At 53.5% G+C, this 27,486-nt stretch overlaps 1 protein-coding gene across 1 annotated transcript; it reads left to right on the forward strand.

Moving 5' to 3' along the window:
- Window positions 1-565: 565 nt before the first annotated feature.
- Window positions 566-27,486, forward strand: LOC141570031 (TRIO and F-actin-binding protein-like). The gene is made up of 12 exons (XM_074324935.1): window positions 566-593; window positions 1,777-2,127; window positions 3,072-3,232; window positions 8,052-8,191; window positions 9,521-9,716; window positions 10,783-10,951; window positions 14,700-16,920; window positions 20,950-21,064; window positions 21,761-22,852; window positions 24,794-24,871; window positions 27,036-27,233; window positions 27,367-27,486. Exons 1-12 carry the CDS (start codon window positions 566-568, stop codon window positions 27,484-27,486), a joined length of 4,869 nt encoding a protein of 1,622 aa, XP_074181036.1.

Genomic DNA, 27,486 nt, shown 5'->3' on the forward strand with positions numbered 1-27,486 from the left:
TCTCCAGGTCTTTGTTCACCTGTCGCCATCTCAGTGTGGCTTTCTCTGAACACCTCATTTAAAACGTAATGCCCTACCTACACCAGCCACTTTCAATGCCCTCCCTGCTTAATTTTTCTTCTTAGCATCTATCACCAGCCAACATACTCTATAGATTATCTAGTTTACGGTCTGTTTGTCTCCACTAGAAAGTAAGTGCTATGAAGCAGGAAATTTGATTTTTTGTTTACTGATGTATCCTCAGCATGCACGACTGGTAAAGTAGGGGCTCCATAGTATATAATGAATTAAATTGTTGGCAGGGCCGCTCTGAGTTGGCTCCAGGTTTTACTGATTGATGGAGTCTGTAGAGGGCTGGGGCCATATCCTGAGCTTCAGACTCAAACCCAGTGTCCACTCCAGGCTCCGAGAGGTCAAGTAACTTTCTCAAGATCATACAGCCAGGAAGTGCTAGAGCCAGATGTTGAACATGAGTCTCACTGCTTGTTTTGCTTACAGTGATTGGGACCAAGCAGAAAGCTCATTGTTATGCAGCATATTTTTGCTGGTTCCATCCTGGGCCAAGATGACCTGTTCAGAGGTCTCTCCCACTGGTCAGTGGGCGCCGCATCTCAGAAGGAGCCACATTTTATGCATATTACCATCTCCCCAGCGCCCAGCTGAGGCATATTCCAGGTACATGTGGATATCTTGAGTGAATTAGTTAAGATGCTCTGTGAATGCGGGTGGAGTCAGACACACCACCAAGGGTTTGTCTTGCCTCTGCCACTTACTAGCTGTGTGAAACTGGCAAGTTAGTTAATTTCTCTGATCCTCAGTTGCTTGAAATGAAGATCTTGATACTTAATCCTCCAGGTCACTATGTCCTCATGAATGTAAAGCTTTTGGAATAGGAGCTGGCACATAGTGCAGAATATGTGTTAGCTTAAAGTAGGGGCCAGACTTTTAAAACAAGGAGAGCTGTGAATTCTGAGTAAGCACCGCATCAGTGGAAGTGTTGCAAATGGACGTTGAAAACCGGGCATTTCATTTCATCCTCACAGGTGCTACCTCCATTTTACTGATGAGAAAACTGAGGCACAGAGAGGTTAAGTCTCTACATCAAGGTCTAGGCGAAAGCCAGTTTAGGGGACTGTAGCGGGAATGAACCAACGGGAAAGAGATCTGAAGGAGCCAGAGTCGCCAGTGCAACCCTTGTCAAGGTCCCCCTAGGGACCCACACCGACTGCTCAGGCTTAAACGTGCGTTAAGTCCCGCGTTCGGAGGCCTGCAGGCACCGTCCGCCTCCGCCCCGCCCCTTGTTCTCGGATTGTCCAATCCCATAGTCTTCATGTAAATGAAGCACCTAGAGATGGCCTATGGGAAAGGGAAGGGGCGTGGTCTTTGTTCACCCCCTGAACGAATCAGGGCAACATTCTGATTCATTGTTAAAATAGAGGCTGTGACCTCGGCACCCCACCTCAGCACCCCCTGTGCGTGGAAACCCGAGCCGAGGTTGGTTCTGCATAGCAGAAAGGGTGGTGGAGGGTGGAGGTGGGGGGGAGCATAGGGAGGAAAAGGTGGAGGGGTGAGGGATACGGGGAGGGACTGGTTGACTGGATGGAGAGAGGTCCAGGGGTCCATTCTCTGGGTGGGGCATCCGCCGTGTCCGCTGAAGGTTTTTCATTGTTATATCCACACCTAAGTGGGTTTCAGAGAAGGGTTCTGCCAATTGGTTGGGAGTGGGGAGGAGGACGAGGGAGCAGTGAGGGGCAAGTGGAGTAGAGCCATCCTGAGTGGCGGTCTCCTTTCGAGGCGTTGCTTCTTTTTGTGGCCGGACTGGGAAAGAACCGCCCTGGCTGAGCGGGACAGATGCGTGCCCACTCTACCACTGGGAGCAGGGAACGACGCGGGAAGATGACTGTCCAGAGAAGATCGGAGACCCCGGGGCCACCGTCGGGCCAGTGGATACCCCCTCCACACACACCGTGCCCTTCCGCTCCCCTAGGTCTGAAGGTGGAGCAGCCAGAAACCTTCACCCTGGATGCCCCAGGGGAGGACATAAAATTCCCCAGCTCTCGGGTGAGATTGGCAGCAAAAGCCCGATCCTCTGGAACGCTGTGGAGGAAGCTCTTCAGGTGAGGACAGGTATGGGCAGTGACCTGGGGGCACCATAAGAGGCATGCGTGTTTGTGAATATGGATTCCTCTCATCCCCATCCCCTCCTGGGCCTCTGTGTGGGTTAGGAGGGCATCTTCAAGTCACTTTTCTGTCAGGGCTTTCTTGTGCCCCCAGACATGGCATTGGAGCCCTCAGTGGCACAGAAGGGACAGCCCTATGCTCAAGTCAGAACACCAGGGTTTCTCTTTGGCGGAGCTCTGCCACAAACTTGTTGTGTGACTTTAGGTTGTTCGCTTTCGTCCACGACTTTGTCCTCAACTCTGAAAATACCTGGCCAGCCTTTTGCCTCACTCCCAGTGTTTCCCAAGGAACTGTGTGAGTTGGCAGTGTGATTCCAGTGCCCCTCACTACCACCCCCAGGGTGGGGAGGGGGGGTGGGCACAGACCTGGCGTTGAATCCAGTTCAGCCACTGGGAACTTCAGCAAGTTATGGAACCTCTGTGAGCCTTCGTTGCCTCATCTGAAATTGGCACTCATTGTATCCACAATGTAGGATAACTGTAAGGCAAGGGCATTCCAACTTTGGGGTACACTGGAATCCCCTAGGAGACTTTTATAACATTTCACACCCCCAGGCCTCACCTCCAGATAGATTCTGACTAGGCAGATCTGGGGAGGGAACTGGGAATATGCATGTTATGAGCAGCATGGCTGAGTCTAATGCAGGGTCCTCGGAACACACTTGGAGCAACAATGCAGTAATGACTAGAAATCACATGTGAAATGCTTGGCAGAGTGCCTGGTGCTTAGTAGGTGCTTAATGAGTGTTGAATGAGTAAATGAACAAATGAATGAATGGATGGATAACATTATTTCCTTGGCCCTTGTTGGTCCAGGGGCAAACTGGGGCTGGGGTCCGGGTGGGCTGCCAGCTAGTCACCTGGTCCTTGCCTCACCCCCATTCTTCCCAGGTGCCACCATCAGATCACAGGAGCTGCCCTGGCCTGACTCAGCCAATATGGAGGGGGCAGCTGAGAATGCCCCCTGTGAACACTTCGAGGCCAATGAGCTGGCCCAGAGTTGCTGTCGGAACTGCTTGCAGCCTGAGGAGGCCCACAGAGCAAGGCACCAGGTAGGCCGGCTTTCCCGAGTGGTCAGCGTGGTTTTGGGTGGGGGAGTCCATGATGGGCTGGGGGAGTCCATGATGGGCTGGGGTCTGGCTGGGCCACTCGCTTGCAATGGAACCCAGACACTGGCCTTCCTCCTGGGCAGAGCCTCAGTTTTCCCAGCTGTATAATGGGGTGGTGGGACCACGTTAATGTTTCCTAAATGCCAGTCATTCTCCTGCTTTTATGATTTCTTTGCCATCACCTCATGTAATCTATTACTTACTTTATTATTTTTTAACTCACACCCTTTTTTCACTTATACTAAAACAGAACTTTACATCACCACCACAAATAGAAAACCAGGATAATATCCTTTATATAGAAGGTTAAAAAGAGAGAAAGAAAAGGACAAAAACCAGAAATATCATTAAATTCTAACTGGAGAGTGTTATTGGCTGAAGGCTCTGAGCCTGAGTCCTGCTGTCTGTCTCTCTGTTAAAAAGGGAAATTGGCAGGTGTTAGAAAAGCGTTAAAAATACCCCAGCACCCACTGAAGACTTTCCCCTTGAAGGTATTGAAGGAGGGAAAGGGAAAGGGAGGCATTTTCTCACTTTGAGATCGATGTCCTGATACACGTAAACCATACACGTAAACCCAGAGTGCAGTCGCACACGCTATGAGAAGCAGGGCACGTGTGAAGCTCCATGGGCGCTTCCGGCCGTGCCTCATTATGACTCTGTCATTCCCAGAGGGTCCTGAGGCCTAAGGCTCCTCTGGAGCCTGGCAGCCAGTGCCATGCAGGGGGTTAGGCTCCAAGAGGTGACCATTGAAGGGGAGTCACTGTTCAGCTTTAGAGCCAGACAGGCCAGAGCACCAGTGCTAGGTTTGCCATTTCTCTGCTGTGTGACCTTGGATCATTTACTCTCTCTGGCTTCCCTCTCTCTTTTTTTTAAACATTGGAGAGGACATTTCTATCTGAGAGTCACAGCTCCATTTATTTATTTATTTTAATTAATTAATTAATAATTAATTATTTTTTTTAAGGAGGGCGCAGCTCACAGTGGCCCATGCAGGGATCGAACCAGCAACCTTGGTGCTATTAGCACCATGCTCTAACCAACTGAGCTAAACTGGCCACCCCTCTGGCTTTCTTCTTTTGAAGAGTAAAGTGGGGCAACAAGACCTTCTCACTCAGGGCATCTGGCCCTGCTTAGCCCAAGTCACATGTAACTAATTCAATACACGTTAGTTTCCTCTTTTCTTTCTTCCTGACGAGAAAAGCAAACCTGGGAGATTCCTTTCTACTTGTCTTGATACCTGCAGTAACAGCTCCCCTACCCTCACCCCCAAGTTCAGGGAACAGAAGCCTGAAAGCCCTCTGAGTCCATGTCCCATACAAATGACCTCTCCCAATGGATGGGGAGATGACAAGTGAGGAACAGGAGGAGAAATTTGGATTCACACAGGTCTGAGTTCTAGTCTCAGTTCTACCACTTCCCAGCCGAGACCTCGGTCCAGCTCACGTGTTCACATATATTGAATAGGTGCTAAAAATGTGCAGGCATTATGCTATGTGTTGGGGAAATAGTCCCTGGTCCATGGGGCTTATACTCTAGCAAGATAAATGAAGACTAAGAAATTAATCATGCACATAATTATGGTTGTGATAAATGTTGTAAGGAACAGCAAGTGGCATGAGGGTAAATAATAGGTTTCTCCAAAGAAATGACATTTCAGCTATTTGGTGAAGCTTGGTAATTGGCCTGTGAACTAGGGGAAGAGCAGAGGAAAGGGATGGTAGGTGCAAAGGCCCTGAGGCAGAGAGGAGGAGGCATGTTGGAGGATGGAGAGAGGCCAGGAAGGGGGAGGGGCAGAAGAACTCCAGGACAAGGATGGAGAATGGGGTGGGGGCTGGTCTCTCCAGGCCTTGGTTGGGGCCTTGTGGACATGCTGACTTGGGACTTTTTTCCTGAGAGGCATGGGAGTCACTGAAGATTTTTAAACAGGGGAGTGATGTGATCAGATTTGCATTTTCCAAAGTCACTCTGACTGCAGGGCAGAGAATGGAGTGCAGGGAGTGAGAGTGAATCAAGGTGACCAGTGAGGGAAAGGTCCAATTACTCATGCCAGAGATGGCAGAGACTTTGAGATGGAGAGACAGGGACCCATTTCAGAACTAATTGAACCGGGAGAATCTAAAGGATTTAATACCGGAGGAACAAGGAGGAGGTGGAACATGGCTGACGTCTAAGTTATTTCCTGAGGCAGGTACTTGGGATAGGAGCTCCCTCTCGAGTTGTTTGCAGTGGTGAGTGAGAGGTGCCTGTGGGCCACACTGGAGATGAGGGAATAACTGAAACACGGAGTTTAGGAGCCAGACTCTGCCAGAGATAGACCGTCTTGCTCATCGTTGAGCAGTTTCAAGCATGTGGAGTCACAAAATCTGTGTGTTACAGAAGCCTCCTCCAGCCGGAATGGGCCTGTTCCGTTCCCAGCTGGATCCCTAGTTAAACCTGGGCACAACCTCTTTCCTGAGGGCCTAAAGGTATCTCCTGGGGGTGGACATCTTTACCTACCCAGGAATATGCAGGAATGGCCTAGGTCCCAGGGCAGGCCCCTCCCCAAAACTTGCTCCAGCTTCCCCGGGATCCTGTCTCTGCTCTACCCTCAGCTGAGTCTCCCCACAGACTGGGGGTGGGGAAGGGATTATCCCTGGAAATCACTTGGCCTTGACTAGGTACTAGCCAAGTTCTGGATGGAGGGCCTAGGTGAGAGGATCCTGCTGTATGCCAGGCATCATACATCCCTTTTTAATGTATTTATTCTTAAGTGTATTTAATATTCTATCGATTTAACACTAACAAAATTCTATTTAATGTTTTTACATTATCTGTTATACAGGGGGTGCCAAAAAAATGTATACACATGACTTGTATTCAACTTTTGTTATTGGTATATATTGAATATTACAATTTTAATACAGTTTTTTCCTTTCTTAAAATGCGTGTACATTTTTTTGGCTCCCTCAGTATTTAAGATGTACAGAGCAGGCACTGTTCTAAGCCCTTTACAAATTTTACGTCATTTAATTCTCGCAACACCTCTAGGAGGTGGGTCCTCTTATCATTCCAGTTTTGTAGATGAGAAACCCAGGCTCAGAGAGGGGAAGCCACTGTTCTGAGGTCACCCAGCTGGGAAGTGGAGGTGCCAGGATTGGGCCTGATGTCTGTCTGAGGCCAGAGCCTATGCTGACCCGCCAGACAGAAATCAGAGCCAGGGACTGGCTGCTGGGCCCGCTCATGCTGGTGGAGGGTAGTGATGGGGGCTGGAGGTAACAGCAGGGAGGAGGTGCCATGACAGGTGACAGGCTGGGGGTCCTGCTGGGCCCAGCTGGCCTGGGACCCCTTGGCAATGCCCCGTGAATGGCTCCTTCCTCATTCATGCAGTGAGGTCCCCAGGGCGGCTAAGGCGCCAGGCCGGGCTGTGGATCTGACACCTCCTGCTGCCGAGCTCTGATCAGAATCTGGCTCCAGGGCAGGGGGCGAAACTGAACCCAGACGGGCTTCTCTGGCGTGGATGGTGTGGCAAACACCCCCGCCCCACTCCTTGGCCCTGCCTAGGTCCTGCTAGTGGCCGCCTTCCTGGAACCCAGAGAGTCTGTGCCCACCCTGGGGCTGTGGCCAGGTTGTGGCCTCAGCCCAGAGCTCTGGGCTCTAGGGTCCCCAGGGAGCCCATTCCCAGGCCCCCGCCCAGCCAGCTCTCAGGTGAGCTGTGGAGATCAGGTTCCTGTGGTTTCATGTCCTGCATTGTTCTTGGCTGGGCCCCGGCTTATGAAACAGTAATGAGGGGCCCCTGCTCCTGCAGCCGGCCCCTCTAAGGTTTCTGCTGCCTCGGCCGCCGCTGCCACGGCCCAGAGTCGGGGCCTGGGAGGGCGGCAGCATGGGGGCCTGAGCCGTAGCCCCCCGGGGACGAGGGTGCTGACAGCCGCCAGCCGCCACCGCCGGAGCCCGCCGCCCAGGTAACCCGAGAGGAGGCAGGGTGCAGGGTGCTGTGGCCGCTGTCTCCCACCAGTAGGGGAGGGCCTTGCCAGCCCGGGGGGTGGGGAGGATTGGGGGGGCCTTCCTGGAGGTGAACAGCCGTTCCCCCTGGGTGAGCCCAGCACCAGCCTTCACAGGTGTGGCCTTGCTAAGGGCGGAGGAAGAGAGAAGCCGGCAGTCGGCTCAGGGCCCCCGCCCCTACCCCTAGGGCCTTGACCCTCCAGCCTTGGAGCCCCCTGCCTCTCCTCTAATGGGGCACATCTCCCCACTCCTCCAAGGCCTTCTTTTCCCATCTTCCCCTCCCTCAGACTACATCTTCCTCCCTCATTCTCCAAGCCGTCTTCGTCCTTTCTCCTCACCCTCCTTCCTCATCCCGTCTTCTAGCTATAGAAGACCCTTCGGGGTCCTTTTGTACTTCACATCCTCAAGCACACACACCTACATATGTGCCAACACACGCATATAAACACACTTACATGCATTTATGCAAACATATGCACTAGTGTACGCCTAGACTTGAATACACATGCATGCATGCGTGCACACTTGCACTCACACAGGCCTTTATATGCACACATACCTGTACACACATGTGCATGCACACGCCCTGTACCTCTGCCAGCCCCCAGCTTGGGTCCCCAGGGGCGCTTCCAGCCTGATGGACAGCTCTCCTTGAGAAGTCTGAGATCCCAGGAGGAGATGCTTGGAGACTCTCTTCCACACCGCCTGGGGGGAGGGGCCGTGCAGGGGGAGGGGAGCCCCCACGTGGGCCATGAGGTGCCTCCTCTTTCCAACTCTGTCCCAGGAGCCCGGGAGCCCTCCAGGTGCTGAGGTGCCCTACTGCGACCTGCCCCGCCGCCCGCCTGCCGCTGAGGACCTGCTCAGTGCCTCGACCTCCGGCTGCCAGTCTGTGGTGGGCCTGGGCCTTGGACCAGGGCCTGAGAGGTGGGTAGAGTGCCAGGGCCTGGAGAGGGGCTCCCCGGGATAGCCCTCTTCCACCCCACCCCACCCCCCTTCACAATGGCACCATCTCTCTGTGATGGCTGTTAGTGTGGTTCACATGGTCAGTCCACACGGCCAGGCACACGCAGGCCGTGGGCATGTTCCTTGGGCCCTAGCTCAGCTTCGCTCCAGGGTATGGAGCAGCCATGCACCCACCCTGCCGTGGGCATGGCCCACAGCCCGCTCACATTTCCAGGTTCCCTTTGCACAGCTTTAAAAAATTAAACAGGTTTATCACCCCCCTACCTACCTGACTGTGCACTGCTCCAGGCTCTGGGGTTCCCTCCATTCCAGTCCTGAGCTGAACTGAAGTCCTCCTTTGGGGCCAAGGTGCTTTGGGAGGGCACAGCTGAGGGTCTCGAAACCTGGCATCCAGCTTCAGCTCCATCCCTGTTCGGCTGTAGGACCATGCGCACGTTATTTCCTCTTTTTGTGTCTCAGTTTCCCCATTTAAAAAACAAGAAGAATTGAATCAAATCAGCATTGCTTTGCAAACATGCGTTCCTCTGGGTAGACATTATTTTTTTAAAAAACCAAAAGCTTTGCCATCAAATATGTTTCAGGAAGTCTGGGATAAACTAAGTCGGTTATCTTTCTTGCAGGACTTGTCAAAGCCTTTAGTTTGCAGGCACACACTGCTTTTGAATGGGGGAAGTAGAAGTGTGTAGTATATCTCAAAGTTATTTGACCACAAACCCCTTTTTTGGGGGTCATCACCTATTTTCATCTTGTAGGCTAGTTTGTGGGTCACTCTTTGGGGATACTGGCAGCTCTGAGCCTACTTGGCCCTGTGGCCACCCCGACTGGCTTATCCTAAGCAGGGCTTTCTCTGAACTCCCTCCCTTGGCACACAGACCGGTGGCCTGTCAGTGCCCCTGGAGCTCTGCTACCTCTCAGAGGCCCCGATTAGCCCAGCACAATTCTGTCTTCTTAGTCTTACTGAGCTTGCTCCAGTGACAGAGGGTTGGGGCTGGGGCCACAGCCCTGGTTCACAACGCAGCTCTGCCCTTTCCTAGCTCTGCCACCTTGGCCAGTCCCTTGGCCTCTCTGAGCCTCAGTTTCTTTATCTGTAAAACGGGAATCATTTCACTTCAAAGAAAGGCTGTTGTAGCTAAACAAGGCAGCCCATGTAAAGAGTCCAGCACAGAGAGCCCTCGGTGCCAGCACCCTCTTCCACTCTAATGTGAGGTGTGTTTGTACTTGCGTGGGGGTATTTCTCCTTAATTCCCATTACTTTTGGGGAAAAAGTGATGGGTCTGTCTCCTGTCCCAGGGGCCCAGCGGCAGGCCTTCCTGCAGAGGGCCCCACAGCTGCCCCCAGGAGCAGGAGCCGAGCCCCGGAGGCAGTGCCCTATTTGGAGGGCCTGGCCTCCTCCCTGTGTGGCATCTTCGACGAGAGCCCTGACTCTGGTACCAGCTGCAGCCCTGACTGTGACACCGCTGATGATACCAGCAACTCGTCCTCTGTGGTGAGCTGGGGGCGGGAGGCTGAGGGCAAGAGCAGATCACCCCTTCTTGCCAGCCCCGGGGTTCCACCCAAACCTCCAGAGGAAGGCTGAGCTTCTTTCACCAGGGAACTGGGCAAAGGGCCTCTGGAGACTTAGCGGGCACCTGGGGCTACCCAGACCACCCACCTGGAAGGCGAAGCTGTCTCTGCAGGGTTGGCCAAGGAGGGCTGAGGGTCTGGCTGCGGGAAGATGGAGATAGGCGTTTCAGTGGATAGGGATTTCCACGCGAGTCACCAACAGGCTCAGGCTGCCAAAAACTCAGGTCACAGGTCACACAGGGCCAGGATGTTGGGTGTGTTGTCCCGAGCAAGGATGGGAGTGGCACTGGCTCCTGCCCTGGTCACACACCATTGAGCCCCATGACCAGAGGACAGAGAGAGGGAAAGGAGCAGTCTGGGGGGGCCTGGCCAGGGCTGGGGCCGTTTAGCCTGGAGAAGAGGAGACCCAGGGGAACTTACTGGGCATTCAGCGCTTAAAGGGCCATCACGGGATAGAAGAGACAGACTACCCATGAGACCCCCAGGGGAAGTGACGAGATGGCAGGCATGGGCTCAGGAAGGTTCACCACCCCCCTCTGAGGTAGAGACTTTAATGACTCTGTTCTGGGGCAAGAAAACTGAGGCTCAGAGAAGGGAAGCAACAAAGTTACACATCTGGTAAGTGGTGGGGCTAGTCTTTGAATCCACTTCCTTCTGGATCCTGAGATTTCGCTGGGATTGGAAAATATTATGCCAAGGCCCTCCTACCACATAGAGTCCAACTGCCCTGGGTTCAAGTCCCCTCCCATATAAACCACTTCCCAGCTTTGCAACTTTGGGCAAGTTCTTAACTGCAATGGACGGGCCGACCTCACAGGGTTGATTGAAGATGAGCTGAGTTACACTTGCAGAGAGCCCAGCACAGTGCTGGCTGTACAGTAGGTGCTCTTTCAGTGTCAGTTCCTTTCCCTTCCTTCTCTCCATCTCATGCTGGGAGCATAGGCCCAGGGGTTTCTCCAAGCACACTTTCTCCTCGCCTTCCCTGGCAGGACTGGGACATTGTCGAGAGGCGGGAGGAGGCCTCTAGCTGGGACGAGCTCACCGTGATGATCCCTCGCAAGCTGCAAGAAGGGCCAAGAGCTGACAGTGCCCGAAAGGCTCCATCTCTCCTCACCCGGTCTCCTGTGGGAGGAGATGCTGCAGGCCAGAGAAAGGAGGGTGAGTGTTTTTGCCAGGCCAGGTTAGTCCCTGTGACCATGGATGTGGTGATAGCCAGGGGCCTGGGGCCGAGACAGCCATCTCACTGGCCATCTGGGCCCTTGGGCCTGTCTTCCTTTGGTGGGTTAGGATCTTCGGGTTGCAAGTGACAGAAACTGAAACTGGCTGAGTAAAAAGTCTAGGAGGTGATGACTTCAGGCATGGCTGGATCCAGGTGTCCAAACAGCATCAAAAATCTTGTCTTTGTTCTGCTTTCTTCTGTGGTGGCTTCATTCTCAGTCAGACCCTCCCCCATAGTGGCATGATGAGCGGCAGCAGTGCCAGGCTGTATCCTACTTGCTTATTAACCCCACAGACAGAGGACACACAATCTTCCCAGCAGATGTAGCTAAAGCCTTAGGAAGGGTTCTCCCTGGGACCCAGCATGGTTCATATGCCCAACCTGGTGATCAGTGATGGGCTCAGCCCCGGGTGCAAAGCTCACGGCCTGAGAGTGGGAAAGAGGAGAGGGCCCAAAGGAAATCAGGGTGATGCCGCTCCCAGAGAAAGGGAAAAGGCTGCTGGGCAGGCCCAGCTCACAGATGCACATGACACCGGTTAGCATCTCACTGGTATGTGAGCCCAGTGTGCTGGGCCCCAGAGCTTGGGCCCCCCCATCACTCCTACCCTGTGTGGCCCCCTGATCGGTGACTTCAGCATCATCAGGATTTGGGCCAAGGCACCCATGTCCTCACCCTGGCTTCCCACGCCTCCTCTAGCACTGAGTCAGCAACGTGCTAGCACTACCTGTGCATAAAATCTGGTGCTGGACTCCGTGGGTGTTCAGGAGGAGTTAGTCCCTGCCCCAGGTGGGTCTGCAAGCAGGCAATGGGAGATGACGAACCGCAGCCCAGGACAGAGGCAGAACAGAAACACGTGCCATGCTGGGAGCAAGGAGTTGGGTCTGAGGCAGGGGACAAAGTGCTTCTTTCCAGCCAGGAAGGGACTCAGAGGTGTGCCTCGTGCACGCGGTGCAGCCCGGGCTTGGAGGCGGGAATATGGAATAACCTGATATGTACAGCTTAAGTGTAGATGGGGGCCATATAGCCGGGCCTCAAGAGTCTAGCCAAGGAGTTTGAACTTTCTTCTCTAAGTAGTAGGGAGTCACGGGGGTTTTGAGGAGGAGAGTGATGTGATTGGACCTGTGCCTGAGGAAGTTCACCAGGGCAAAGGTATGAAGGATGAACTGGAGTGGGGTGAGGCTAGGGATGAGCCAGCAAAGGGACTATTGCAGCCACTGCAGTGATAGCTGGTTCAGGCACGAATCACCGGCTGATGCTAATTCTTGTGTGAAAGGTTGTCGGGGAACAGGATATTCACACGGTCTCAAAGTATCACCCCTCAGATTACACATCGATTACAGAGGGAAAAGGCACCCTTAGGATGGGAAGATCTGGCAGACACCACCTACCCAAGTGGCCACTCAGCATCCTAGCGTGGGGCAAAGCGGCATCAGGTGCCCCCATGTGATGCACAGGCGAGGACGTGGCACCCTTTCTGAGTCTTCTGGTTAAAAATGCACCGCCTGCGTCTCGTCCCAATGAAACATCAGACAAACCCAAACTGAGGGACATTCTGCAAAATAACCGGCAGGACTCTTCATGAAAGACAAAAAGGCCTGGAGGGCGGTTCTCGAGTAAAAGAGGCTACAGGGGGAGCAAAATGCCATGTGGGGTGCTGGATTGGATCCAGGATGGGAAGTTACAATGATGAAAGGACGTTATTGGGGCAGCTGGGGCAATTTGAATGTGGACGTATATTAGAGAGCAGTATTGTATCCACGCTGTATTTCCTGAGTGTGGTCATGGAAGGAGACTGTCCTTGCCCTTAGGAGTTGCCTTAGGAGGGGGTTGAGGTGAAGTGTCATCAGCTAACTCTCATACAGTTCAATAAGTAGATAAAAGATAGGTAGATATAGAGAGATAGATAGACAGAGACAGGTAGATGCTAGTTAGGTAGGTGGGTAGGTACATGGATGTAGATGAAGAAAGCAGGAGACAAACTGTTATCAGCTGGTGACTCTGGGTGAAAGATCCCTGTATGGGTGATGGATGCACCATTCCTGTAACCCTCGTGGAGCTTGTTGTCCAGCTGAGAGATGGAGAAACCTGACTTAGGGCCGTGGTTGTGGGTGAGGAGGGGACAGAGAAGAGAAGAGGCTTAGGAGGTGGACAGATGGGATTAGGGACGTGAGAATACACGGTCCCAACGCCCGATCTGGGTGTGTGTGGATGGCGGTACCTTTCGAGGATAGTGGAGAACTGGGGAGGGGGTGTAAGCCCTCTTGGCCGTGCTGGATCCAAGAGCCCCAGGGAAGAGGTGTAGAGATGGGGTGTTCAGCAAAGGGTCAAGGCCTTCCTCACTGGCCACTCTGCTCTCCTTTGCTGATGCCTCTTCCTCGGCTCAACCTTCAAATATGGGTGCCCCAGAGCCTCGTCCTGGCTGCCCTTCTGTTCTCTCCCTGAACACTCAGCTACTCGACTTCCAGTACTATCTGGAAAAGTCAACATCCCCTCACTCCACACCTCTGGCCTGATTTCTCCCCTGAACTCGAGTTCATTGTAGAACCAACCTTTCCCCTGGGGTGTATAGCACCTCAAACTCAACACAGCACTCTATTTTAGTCATTCAATAACTATGAAGCACCTACTGTGTGCCAGGCCCTGTCCCGGTGCTGGTGAACCAGAGTGAAGAAGACAGACAAGACCCACCCTGTGGAGCTGGCACTCCGGTGGAGGCAGGGCAGACAGGAAACAAAAGAAAAGCCAGACCAGAGAGCGGAAACTGATTTTTGGACAATTAAGACAGGAAGCTGTGAGAGTGAGTGGCCAGGTGGACGGGGAGGGCCTCTCTGGGGAGTCAACACTGGCTGAGACCTGAGTTTAGAAGCAGAAGGAACAGCCAGTGCAGAAGCCCTAAGGTGTCGAGAAGCAGAGGAAGGTGGGGTGATGGGAGCACGTGGAGCAGGGAGACGGGTGGAGAGGAGGTGGTGTGGGACCACTAGCAACCTGACCCTTCCTCCAAACCTGTTTCTCCTGCAGTCTCTCCTCAGTCCCCACCAGCCCAGCGGCTCAGGCACTCAATCTCGTGTTATCCCGATTCCTCTCTTTCTTCATCCTTTGTATCCAGTTATCAGCTGTCGTGGTTAGCCCTGCCTCCAAAACACATCCCTAATCTGTCCCCTTATTGCCATCTGTACCACTCCTCCCTGGCCAAGTGCCACTGCCACTGGCTGGCATTATTGCCAGAGCCCCCTGAAGGTCTCCCCCTTCAGCCCATCCCCCCCACGGCAGTCGGAGCCATCTTTAAAAACATTAATCATACCTTGTCACCATCCCCCCGCCCCTGCCCTGCCCCATCCGGCTCTGGGGAAGAGGGTATGGGAATAAGCAATCATACATGGGGGCTAAACACCTCCCCAGTGGGAATGGTGTGATTGGTAGACCACGAGATTTTGTAGTAAATACCTGCTTTCTTGCCCTTCAACACATGGGCAGTGGGGTTGAGGGGAAGCTTCACTTTGTGACCTGCGTGATCAAAGGCAGGCACCGCTGTCCACCTGGTGGCAGGGTCCCAAATTGCAGGCGGGGGCCAAGGCCAAGGAGGAATTAGCCAAATCCCAGGTGCTAGGAACTCCTGGACATTCCTCTCAGAGCAACTCCCTGTTTGCAAAGCTCGCTCTCCTTGAACCTGCTTCTTCTTTCTTTAGATACCGGTGGCGGGAGCCGAAGCGCTGGACAGCACTGGGCGAAGCTCCGGGGAGAAAGTGGCCACTTCTTGGAGCGGCACCGGTCATCACTAACCCAGGCTTCCTCTGGGACGTCACAGAGTGGACCTCGTAGTACCACCCCTCAGGCTTCCTCTCTCCATCGCTCTGCGCAAAGAGACGTTGCCCACCCTGCTTCCACACAGCCCGATCCCCCCCGAGCCTCCTCTCCCCCCCAAATTGCTCAACGGGACAACCCTAGAACCTTGTCCAACCAACAGGACACCCCCAGGACCTCTTCCACACAGCGGAACACCCCCAGAGCATCCTCTCCCTCAAGAATCGCTCAACGGGATAACCCCAGAACCTCATCCACCCAACGAGGCAATCCTCGCGTTTCCTCTGCCCCCAGAGCTGCCCAGCAGGACAACTCCAGATCCTCTTCTACTCAACAGGACAACCCTCAGACTTCTTTTCCTACGTGTACTCCCCAGCGGGAAAACTCTAGAACGTCCTGTGCCCAACGGGACAACCCCAGAGCCTCCTCTCCCAACCGAACCATCCAGCGGGAAAACTCTAGAACGTCCTGTGCCCAACGGGACAACCCCAGAGCCTCCTCTCCCAACCGAACCATCCAGCGGGAAAACTCTAGAACGTCCTGTGCCCAAAGGGACAACCCCAGAGCTTCCTCTCCCAACCGAACCATCCAGCGGGAAAACTCTAGAACGTCCTGTGCCCAAAGGGACAATCCCAGAGCCTCCTCTCCCAACCGAACCATCCAGCGGGAAAACTCCAGAACTTCTTGTACTCAGCAGAACACCCCCAGAACTTCTACACAACGGGACAACACCCAGTCCTCTTCCTTTCGGCGGGATAACCCCGGAACCTCCTCCTCTCAGGGCTGCACCCAACAGAATAATCCCGGACCATCAACTCCCCATCACTCCACTCAACGGAACAATCCCAGGAATTCTTCTCCCCATCGTACTAACAAAGACATTCCCTGGGCCTCCTTTCCCCTCCGGCCTACCCAGAGTGATGGCCCCCGAACCTCTTCTCCATCTCGCTCCAAGCAAAGTGAGGTTCCCTGGGCATCCATCTCCCTCCGACCAACTCAGGCTGACAGGCCTCAGACCTCGTCTCCCACTAGACCAGCTCAGCATACCCCACCGCAGTCAGCCTCTGGCCCTACCCAGCACAACTCACCGTCCCGGGCTCCTTCCGCCTCCCACAACCCGGGCCAACACAGTGCCTCCCGGACTTCCTCGCCTTTGCATCCAGCTGCCCGTGGGACACCCCAGACCTCTTTTGATTCCTTCCAGTCTCCATGTGCTGTGTGCATTGGGTACCGGGACGCCCCCCGAGCCTCTTCACCTCCTCGCTATTTGCAACATGACCCCTTCCCCTTCTTCCCAGACCCTCGTGCCTCTGAGAGTGATTCACCCCACCACGATCCCCCCTATATCCCCCCAGCTGTGTGCATTGGGTACCGGGATGCCCCCCGGGCCTCCTCACCCCCTCGCCACACCCAGTTTGACCCCTTTCCCTTCCTCCCAGACACATCAGATGCTGAGAATCAGTCCCCTCAGCATGACCCTCCTCAGTTCCCCCCACCTGTGTGTATCGGGTACCGTGATGCACCCCGGGCCTCCTCGCCACCACGCCAGGCCCCGGAGCCCGCACTCTTGTTCCAGGATCTCCCGAGGGCCAGCACTGAGAGCCTTGTCCCCTCCACAGAGTCTCTGCATGAGCCCCCACACATCCCCACTCCGGTGTGCATTGGGCATCGAGATGCACCCTCATTCTCATCCCCACCACGCCAGGCCCCCGAGCCTTCCCTCTTCTTTCAGGACCCCCCTGGGACTAGTATGGAGAGCCTGGCCCCCTCCACCGACTCTCTGCATGGCTCCCCGATGCTGCCCCCCCAAGTGTGCATCGGGTATCGAGATGCACCACGAGCCTCGTCCCCACCCCGCCACCCACCCAGTGACCTAGCATTCCTGGCATCCTCACCTCCGCCAGGCAGCTCAGGGGGCTCTCGGGGCTCAGCACCCCCCGGGGAGACCAGGCACAACTTGGAGAGGGAGGAATACACCGTGCTGGCCGACCTGCCCCCGCCCAGGAGGCTGGCGCAGAGGGAGCCAGGTCCCCAGGGCAGCAACGGGGGCCGCACCCGCAGCCCTGGCCGTGCAGAGGTGGAGCGCCTCTTCGGGCAAGAGCGCAGGTGAGCCCAAGGTGGGGTCAGCCAGGTGGGCTGGGGAGGAGGCTCGGCAGCAGGACAGGTGGAAGGTTCACAGGCTTAGGTTGCCAGATGGAAAGGGTTCAGACCCCCGCCCTGCCACTTACTGGCTGTGTGACCTTGGGCAAGTCACTTCATCAGTCTGTTTTCCCATGTTGAGTCCTTTTTTGACAATTAAGTGATACTGTGCATAGTCTAGTGGTTAAGAGCAAAGACCGGGGTCAAGCAGGCTGGAGTCAAATCCTGGGTCAAACCTACTCCCCAAAATATGTGACCTTGTAAAGTGATTTAACCTACCTGAGCCTCAGTTTTCCCATCTGTAAAATTAGAACATTAGTACATTTAATTGAAATGAGGTTAAACTCTCAAACCCTTTAGTTGATCCAGAGTCACAGGTTCATTTTTGCCCCCTCACGTGAGGGACAAGAAACCCCATGATTTTTGTCTGCCTTAACAAAAAAAACCTCATGGGTACCTGTGCCCCTCAGAAAACAGAGGTGTCAATTTAAAACATGTGGCCAGAGCCATTATTTTAAATAAGAGAACTCAGAATCCTCAGAATCACAGACTTTTTAGAGGTTGAGTGTTACTTTCCTGGAACACAGCGGCGACGCCTGAAGTCCAGGTGCCCTGCGAGTCTCCTTGGTGGAGGAGCCACCCACACAGGCAGTTTACCACCCAGCAGAGAACTGCTTTTCCACAGCTGCGGGGAGAGGAACATTCCCCCTGATCTAGCTGAGATTTCTTTGTCCAGCAGTTCCAGCCTCAGAGTTTTCAGGATCAGGGCTGGAATTCTGTAGTTAGGGTCAAGAGAACACAAAAAAAGCTGGTCTGGAAGTCTGAAAACTTTCAGTGTACAATGAATTATGGTGTATTTACCAAGACCGAGTTGTACAACAATCACCGCAACCTAATTTTAGAACATTTCCATCACCCCGAAGAGCGGGTAATATTTTACATCCAGAATTCCTCTCTTTGTTGTCCCTTAGGCAACATTTTCTCTTAGATTTGAATCTGCATGAGAAGCCTTATCTCTTAGTCTTCAAATTTCCTTTTCCAGTAAGCTTAATCCATTTACTATCCAGGGGACAACCTTTATGGTCTCCAGCGTTAATGTAATTCTTTCTTAGGCCTTTTTTAAAAAGAAAAACACTAATTTTTTTAGAGCAGTTTTAGGTTCACTGCAAAATTGAGTAGAAAGTACAGAGGTTTCCCAGACACCCCCTGTGCCCCAAGGCACAGCCTCCCCTCACTGTCAGCATCCCTCACCAGAGTGGTCCATTTGTTACAAACCATGAACCTGCAGACACTTCATTATCACCCAAAGGCCATAGTTTACGTTAGGGTTCACTCTTGGTGTACATTCTGTGGGTTTGGAGAAATGTATAAAGACATGTATTCACCGTTGTGGTGTACAGAATAGTTTCACTGCCCTAAACCCCCTTTGTCTGCCTATTTATGATTACTATTTTTTTGTCCGATGTTAATTTGCATACTTTGACTTCATCTGATAACTCAGTGGGGACACTAAAGTCTTTAAACCAAAGTTAAATTTTCATTCTTTTTTTTTCTTCCTGGGATAACTTTTAGAGAGAGAAAGTTTTATAATAGAAGGCCAGAATATGTTTATACTTTTATTAATGATTTAATTGTTTTTACACAGATACTGTTACTCATTTTATTTTCTCTCTTTGAAGTAGATTATTTATCTTTTTAAGCTTGATTGAAGTATAATTGATATATAAAATTGCATATGTTTAATGTACGTATTTTGGTGAAATAGATTATTTACCTTTTAACCAAGGTTTTATAACTCTACTGAGTAATTAAATTTTCTCCTGTTGTATGACACTTATTCCAAGTAGAAAACTATTCATCCTCTGAATATGAAATTTTAAAACCTATTTAAGTATCTGGAAGGGACAGACTGAAATTTATGAGTGGCTATGGAGCCGTGCTTCCATTTTCTCCCTTTTATTCATTCGACATGTATTTATTGAGCATCTACTGTGTCCAAGCATTATTCTAACTGAACCTGGAAATTTTTCCTTAAAGGGGTATCACATTAAAGCATTAGGAATTTTGGCTTGATATCTTCATTTTTTCCACCTAGATGCCTTTAGAATCTCTTAGAATCATATAAGCACTTCATAGTTTCTTGAATTTAAACAGAGCCTTCATGGAATTTGCTAGATTTGACGGCTTTGTCATGGAGGTGGAAGAGCCCATTCAAGCTTCCAAAGGAAACACGTTTCCTTTGTCACCCTCGGTGCAGCCTCACCAAGAACAGGTGGCCCGAGGACCCTATTGCTTCAGCATTAGAAAGGCGGGGTCTGTGTTGGCAGCTAAGAATCCTTCTGAGTCCTTCACTCCTATCTCTCAGTTCCACATAGTGGGACACTTCTCAGGAGGAATTGAGCAAGCTAGAGTTTATATGGAGAATGCACTCACCTGAGAGAGAACACACGTGACCGCACCAAGTACTCCCCACCTGTTCACGTTTGAGGCTCTTGCTGCACAGAGGTCCTACACCCCAGTTCTGGGGGAAATCACGCTAAGGCCTCAGATCTCACAGAGCAAGAAACCTCTCTCACTTCAAATGAGATTGAAAATTGAACCTGTCCAAGCAGCCCCCAAACTTAGAAAGATTCACTCCAGACAGGGAGCTTTGGTTCCCGTGAGTCAACGGCTAAGAACTGCTAAAAACAAAACCCTCCAGTTACTCTACGGGTCTGATTCTAATGATATTGGCAAAAGCCGTAAGACAACAATAGACCCCAAGCCCATCATTTGTTTATTCAAAACCTCTGTAGAGTTTCAGCATGGTTCCCAAGCTGAGCACGGTCCCCTCTCAGACCTGAGTAGAGGTTCCTCTGACTTCCTCCTTTGCTGTCTCAGTCAAGGCTCAGCCCTGGGTTCTCTTTTTCAGGCTTCTCCCTGTTTGGTTCAGACACAGATCCATTTGTCAATTCGATGGAGCCAGACTCTCAAACCCTGTTGGACTAGATAGCCAGTGGAGTGGTCAGGTCTTTTGTTTTGACCCCTTACCTATGGGAGGAGACAAAAGGGCCCAGATTCTGTTTGGTGTTGCTATGTTTCAACACAGATGTCAGGTTAAATATTAAAAACCATGGCTACCAATGATTAAGCAAGACAATTAAGTGGAACTAAGGACTTTTTACAGCTTAGAAGTTATCTTTGTCAGACCTGGCAACAATGCCTGAAGTCCAGGTGTCTTAGAAATGACATTTGCACGGACCGTTTATGTTGGCCTTCCTGGAACTGTGCAGGAAGAGAGAACATGTCTTCTTTCTGACTTGCTAGCAGCTCTGTTACCAATAGCTAGGATGGCCTGGAGTTGTCAAGGCCAAGTGTAAGAATTCTGTTAGTCCTGAGGGGGAAAATGTGGGTCCGGGAAGTCCAAAACTTACATATGGACAGGAAGAGGGCAGAAAGAACGGAACATGGGGGCATGTAACATTCTGCGTCTCCCATCCCCACTTCATGGGTTGTGTGACCTGAAATGAGATGGGACAAGTGCTTGGCACGTGGAACGCAGGCAGTGCTCAATAAATGTTTGCCATTATGATCATGTGTGCACGGTGCCTGGCAACAAGTAGGTGCTCAATAAATCTTAATTCCCGCAAAGATCAGTCTAACCTTTGTCTGGGGTTGAGAGGTGGGCTGCTGGCTGGGTGGCACTCAGAAACAGGAAGTGCTGAGTGAGACAGGAGGCAGTCAAGGCCAAGGCTGAGCCCCCACCTTTGCTCCCCCCTTTTCTCATTGAATCTTTCCAACATCCCCATGAGGCAGGTAGAGCAGTGTCGACCATCGCCATTTTCCAGAAGGGAATACTGAAGTCCTGACAGTCTTATCCCTCACTTAGGGCCCTTGAGCTATGGGTCCTTGGATCTCCCACATCTCCTCCCATTGGGGGTGGGAGTAGAGGAGGTGGGGTGCTGGGAGTGGGACAGTCCCAAGGGCCCTCAGAGGGGCGGCTGCGTTTGCTCATAGGAAGTCCGAGGCACCGGGGGCCTTCCAGGCCCGGGACGAGGGGCGGTCGCAGCGGCCTGGTCAAGGTCAGAGCCAACTTCTCCGAAGACAGTCCAGCCCTGCCCTCAGCAGGGAGGTGAGCACTGCCAGCCTGCCCTGGGTCCCTGTACCCCAAGGGGTGAGCCACTGCTTTTCCCCTCCCCAGGTGCCAGGCAGGGGTCCTGGGAAGGGAGGTCCTTTATGAAAGGGTCAGAGTCCCAATCATGGGCGTCCAGCTTCCCCCTCTCCCGAAGAGCCAGCAGCACTTGGAAAAATTGAGAAGGACCCCGAGTTAGTTCTTTGAAGATGGCCCTTCCATGCTGTTCCCTTCCTTCATTAGGTAGCTGCCACCTTGAGTTTTCAGGGAAAGCCTCGCACGCATCAGTCTGGCTCTAAGGGCTGTCTCTTCCAGGGTGGGGATTTGTATTTTTAAAGAAACTCTTAGAAGGCAAGGCCCAACCCAGTGCAATATAGGTAGTATTGGTGGTGGAAAATCCGGCACCTGATAGCCCAGGTTGGAATCAATATCTTGGGGGAGGGGAAAGCGGGAAAGTGAGCAGCTCTTTGCAGATCTCTTTCTGGAACTGAGGAAACTGGGTGAGAGGGAAGAGCTGACACCCCCAGGGAGGGAATCCAGAGGCTGTAGGTATTTTTGACCTGTTTTAATCCAGGCTGCTGTGAGGACACAGCTTGTCTCTCTGAGGCCTGGCTAGCACCCCAGTTTCCTGTGCTCTTAGACAGAGGCCACCCAGTCAGGGTCCGGGAGCCTCACCCACTCCCACCTCATCCTCAGGTAACCACGCCCCTTGCGAAGCAGGCAGACGCGACCAGGAGGAGCCGAGCAGAGCCCCCTCATCCCAGGAGCCCCGAGAGGCAACCTGAGAGGGACCGGCGGCTCCAGGGGTCCTCACCGCCCCCAAGGACATCAGCCAGGACCTCTGAGAGGGAGCGGCGGACAGAGAGACCTCCGGAGAGTGGCCAGGCAGTCCCAAGACAGCCTCTGGGGGGGTGGCAGAGTCAGGAGGAGCCGCCAGGATCCTGGGGCCCTCACAGACACCTGGAGAGAGGCTGGAGCAGCCAGGAAGAGGGCCCAGGCGTGGCGAGCTGGCAAGGACTTGGGGAGCCTAGCCGGGGGGCTGCCAGAGCCCCAGAGGGAACATGGAGGGGCCCTCCCAGGGAGTCTGAGGAGAGCTGGGGGCAGCTGGGTGGCCCCCCCTGCCATAGGGGGCAGTCAGAGGCCTGGGAGGAGCCCCCCAGTAATGGGTTGCAGGAGCCCCCTGACAGGCCAGCTCAGAGGGGCTGGGGTAGTCCTCACCAGCCTAAGAGCCCCCCAGAGACCTTCAGGGAAGGGCCAGCAGAGTTCTCAAAATCCTGGAGGCCTGAGACACCCACTGTTACGGGCCGGGGAACTGAAGGAACATGGCCACACCTGCATGGTCCTGAGAGGCGACCTGAGCTTGACTGGCGGGACCTGGTGAGCCTTCTGGGGATGACCAGAGAGGGGACCTGGGCCCGCACGGAGGAGCCAACACTCATTTCCCACCTTCCGAGGCTGGATTGGGAAGGCCTCCTGGAGTTCCTGCAGGCCCAGCTGCCCCGAAAGGCCCCAGCTGCAGGGCCAGAGCTCGGTTCCCTAGGCACAAAGGATGGCGAGCGACACAGCCAGCCTGAAGGCTGGGCAGAGGCCACCCTAGTCAATGGACACAGCCCTGGGCAGTGGCCCCAGAGCTTGGCCCAGCCATCCAGCCCTGCCTGCATCTCCACCCAGTGGCCAAAGACCAAAGTGACGAGTGGACCAGAGACCTCAGTTATGGCTGGTCTGGAGGAGCCAGGCCAGCTGGGGAGCAGGAGCCCTGCAGGTGGCCCCAGCTCACCAGCGTGGGAGGTAAGTCAGTCTCACTTCTGAGGGGCAGCACCCCAGACAAGTGTCCTTAGCAAGGCCTGCTCTCAGCTCCTGCACACCCTCCCGAGCTCAGCCCTAATCCGACCTTCTAACCGAAACCTGTGCCAACCACCACACTAGCCAGCAGTGAGAATGACCAACGCTTCTGTGAGCTTTTACTTGTGTGCTAAGCCCTGGTCTGAATGGTTTACGGTTATTTTCCTCTTAATTCCCATAGCAACCTGATGAGGCACTGTGAATTTACAAACAAGGAAACTGAGACAGAGATTATGCCACTCGCCCAAGATTACATAGCTAGTAAGGGTGGGGGCAGAGGTGGCCCCCAGGTCTGCTCAGTGCAGATCACCCAGAGGCCTCAAACAAATGCTCCGGCCAGGCCTTCTCCCCTCCTGGCCCCACAACACCTGGTATGTATGCCTCTGGTGGCTCCTACCTGACCCTGGCTCCAAAGCCCAAGCTTTTTACCACCATGTTGTGAGACCTCAAGCCCATGGCAGGATTAGGGAGCCCCCTCCCCTGTATTTCCCTGTGGCTTTTATCCATTTGCCCTCTAATCAACTCAATGCAGGGATGAGCCAGCTTGGTCCTGTCCTAAGGACAAAGGGGAGGGTTTGGGGTCTCCACACAAGAAGTTGCTGACAGGCTTGTTGGGGAGGCAGGTGGACCACAGGCAGCTCACGGAAGGTGAGATGCTATGTGCCAGTGGATGCTGGGATGCTGCAGGCTGGCAGGGTCAAAGGGAAGAAGGAGGATAGAGAGATTCTTCAGCCAGAGTTATTCCACGGTGAGGCTCAGGGGTCCCTTGGAGGTTAGGAGATGGCGACTGGGGCAGGACGGGAACACCACATGCTGAAGGACAGTTCACAGATGACATCAGAAGCAATCACTGGTTCATGCTGGGCCGCAGCTGCTCACCCTCTATGAAAATCGTTGGTATGGTATTCAAGGCCTGCCTTCCATCCCAGTTTTGCCCTCTAGTCATGCTGAGCTGGATGCAGAGCTCTGCGAGCACGTGTCCCTGCTTCTGCGCATGCTGTTCCCATCGCCCAGAATGTTCTTCCCTTCCCACTTCACTCACCAAATGCCTGTTCATTGTTCAAGTCTTAGATCAGGTGTCCTGCTCTGAGATGCCTTTCTGGACACTCACCACCACCCCTGGTTGGTGATGTCTCCCTTCTGGGTTTGGTGGTTCTGCTCCCTTCTACCTGGTCACACTCAGTGGTCATTTCCCCATGAGAAGCGTGAGCTCCATGAGGGCAGGAAGCGTGACTACTTTATCTCTGTACCTCTGGCCCCTGGCCCAGGGCCTAACACAAAGTTGGAGCTCAGCTCAGTGGACGGTTGATCAGTAAATACATGGATGTTTAAGTGCATGTAAGAAACCGATGGGAGATGGGTGCGTCCTGGGTAGGTGATGGATGAATGATGGATAGGTGACATATGCTGCAGAAATAATAAATAGATAGATGCTGGATGGATGACAGATGAGTGGATGGATAGGTAGGATGGGTGACGAATAGAACAGATGATGGATGCTGGATGGATGGATGTTGCTTAGATGATAAACAGGGTGATGGATGGATGGATACATGTTAGGCAGAATATGGATGAAAGGCTGTTGTATGGAGGGTAAATGTTGTGGAGGAGGATGGCGGATGGTGGTGAACGTTGGATGGGAAGATGGGTAATAGATGAATGGAGGTTGGATGGATTGAGGAAGGATATGCATGTGGCCTGGATGGACAGATGATGAATAAATAGAGGATGGATGTATAAATGAGATCGTGGATGTTGGATCGACGAGTGAGTAGATAATGTAGGATGGATGTTGGATGGATAGACAATGAGTGGATGGATAAGGTGGACAGATGGATGGAAACTGGGGAATAACCTGGACTAAGCTGTGTTCTTTCTTATCTCCAGTTCCAATCAGAGGAGCCTGAGGGATCAAAACCAAGAGGAGGCCAAGACTCACTGACCGACCAGAAGCGGGCAGACTCGGTAGTTGGGTCTTGGGTGTGGGCACATGGGGAGGGAAAGGGAAGGGAAATCAGATTGGAGGTCGGCTGAGGTCCTCAGATGAGCTCTGGGACATCCAGGCAAAGGTGGTCTCTGCCATGGCATCATCTGTGTGCATGGGGGCCCTTGAGATGATCTGGTGGAGCTAGGTAGCAATGCCACCTTCTGGGTAGCTGGATAATCCTGAGTTCAGAGCCCATGGCTCTGCTTTTAACTTGCTAGAATGCCCTGACAAGGTAAGCTAGAATGTCTTCCCTGGGCAAATGGCAGTTTGGCCCTGATGGTCTCTGAAGGCAAAGTCCTTCTGGCTCTGGAGGGCTGGCCAGGCTGGGAGAAAGGGTAGAGCTTCTAGGAGCTGGAGCCAAAGAAGCATTGAAGAGGGCTGAGGAGATGCCACAGCAGGGCCTGGAGGGTCTCCTGGGTCCTGGGGCAGGAAAGATGTGTGCAGGGGGTGGGACCAACTAAGGCTGCTCTGAGGCCTGGCTGCAGCTGGAGCACATTGCTCTGCACGCCCCCCACCCCCACCCCCGCCCATGACCTGCCAAACAGACTGTTCTCATCGCCCTCAGCCTCCAGAGAGGTGAGGTCAGAGCTACGGGCTTGGGGCAGCCAGAGGCGGGGAGAAGGAGACAGGCTGTTTGGGGCTATGCTTTTCTCATCCTGCTGTTCTGCTGTTCCCCGTGCTGCCTCCTGCGAAGCTGGGTGTGACAGGGGGAGTGTTTCTGGCAGCCTGGAGCCCCCAACTCTGGCCCTTCAGCTAGTCAGAGCTGGGGGGATTTTGCCCTCACTGTGCAGATGTGTAAACAAGGGGCAGGGGTGTTGTCCCAGGTCACACAGCCAGTGGGTGGTTGGACTCAAACTAAACCGGGGCTTGGGACCTCTACCCAGCATTCTCTGCTCCCCCCACGCCGCTTCCTGGCCTGCTCCAATCCCTGCATGGCCTCGCACAGCAGAAGCAGTAGCGTTCTAAGTGCTTGGTGGGCCAGTTTTCCCATCTGTGAAATGGGAGGGGACAGGGGACGGATCACTAAAGGCACTTCCAGCTCTCACAGGGGCTCTGGCAACTTTGCTCTTCCTCTTTCTGGGTTATTTCTTCACACTTCCTGGAACCAGAGTTTCATGAACAAAGAGGAAATAGCAATATAGGGGTCCCCTCTATTCTCTGCAAAATAGGCCCGTCCAGCAACATGGAAAACCTCTCAATCTACCCCCAGGCGGCCTGGACTGGACAGAACTGATAACTGCCTCATTCATTCATTCATTCATTCATTCATTCATTCATTCATTCACATACACTTAGTGAGCACCTTCTGCACGCCTGGGTGTGGGCAGAGGTGAACTGGAGTGCCAACATGGAGCTCACAGTTTAGTGGGCAGGGCTGTGATGGGGTACGCGGTGGCAGGGTGGGGCAGTCCTTCCCCAAAGCCCTCCTGGACCTGTGCTTTGAGGCTGCATGTTCCGCCTGCAGTGAATCTCTGGATTCCAGAGAGTTGGGATACCTGTGCTCTATCCTACCTCTACCTGCTTTGTGACTTTGGGCAAATACCTCTGCTTTGCTGGGGCCTGTTTCCTCCAAAGGGGGTGCATTTGGGGGCTCTGCAGGGGGTGAGGGGAGGTGGCTGTAGGAATCTGATGCATTCCTTTCACAAAAGTGGAGAATAGGCAAGTGGGGGACTTGGAACTGGGGGGTCCTTGTGTGACCCCTTGGCTCCATGTGGTTGTTGTCATAAGAAAGAGGGATCCAGAGTTCCTGTATCTTTAGATATTTCAAGAGAAGCTGGAAATACGTAGTTATATGGTAAATCTCTTGATTATTTAACATTGGAATCTAATGCAAAATAATCTGAAAAGTCTATGCGGGCTGAACACACATCTGTAGCCTGCACTCCCCTCCTGCTGGCCACCTGGGGTTTGACTTTAGGGGGTGAAGTGTACATCCCCAGGCGGGCTGAGCTCCAGGAGCCCTGTCAAGCAAACCCCAGGTAGTGTGAACAAGGTAACAAAGCTCCGCAGCTCTGGGAGAAGAAAGATGGGAACCCTGAGCCTTTGAGGTGGGCATGGCAGAGTGGGCAGGAAGGCTGTAATCAGGGACTCCCCCATCCCACCAAAGGGACCTGGGGGCCAACATTGGACCCTGTTTGACAGGCAGACAAGAGGCCAGCAGAGGGCAAGGCTGGGAGCCTGCTCAAGGGCCGACTGGTGACCTCATGGCGGATGCCCGGGGACCGTCCCACGCTGTTCAATCCGTACCTGCTGTCTCTGGGGGTCCTCAGGTGGCAAAGGGTAGGCCGGCTCCTGTGGGGTGGGGGGAAAGGGTGGGGAGAGGGGAAGGAGCGGGAGGAGGTTGGTGTTAGTCAAGGAAGAGAGAGAGGGGACGGAGAGGGAGGGTTTGGGGGCCCCCACATGACAAAGGAGATAAAGCAGAGTACCAAGTGCCCCCTGGTCTCTGCCAGTGAGTGGGATTTCCCACTTCCAGGGTGAGGGGCTGAAAGCTCCCAGTCTGGCCAAGGGGAGCCAGGTTGGGGGGAAGGAGCAGAGGAAAGAGGGCCTGCGAGGGGCTCTGGGATTGCAAAGTGTGTCTCAGTCCTGGGCCTGA

Source organism: Rhinolophus sinicus, linkage group LG02 (genome assembly GCF_036562045.2).
Source record: "Rhinolophus sinicus isolate RSC01 linkage group LG02, ASM3656204v1, whole genome shotgun sequence".
Lineage (NCBI taxonomy): Eukaryota > Metazoa > Chordata > Mammalia > Chiroptera > Rhinolophidae > Rhinolophus > Rhinolophus sinicus.

What these genes read in the sequence shown, in the direction of transcription:
- LOC141570031 (XM_074324935.1), top strand. Translation starts at nt 566, where the DNA reads ATGACCTGTTCAGAGGTCTCTCCCACTG. An exon ending in CCAGCAACTCGTCCTCTGTG is followed by an intron (nt 9,717 to 10,782) that starts GTGAGCTGGGGG and finishes CTTCCCTGGCAG; the next exon opens with GACTGGGACATTGTCGAGAG. An exon ending in GCCCTGCCCTCAGCAGGGAG is followed by an intron (nt 21,065 to 21,760) that starts GTGAGCACTGCC and finishes CCTCATCCTCAG; the next exon opens with GTAACCACGCCCCTTGCGAA.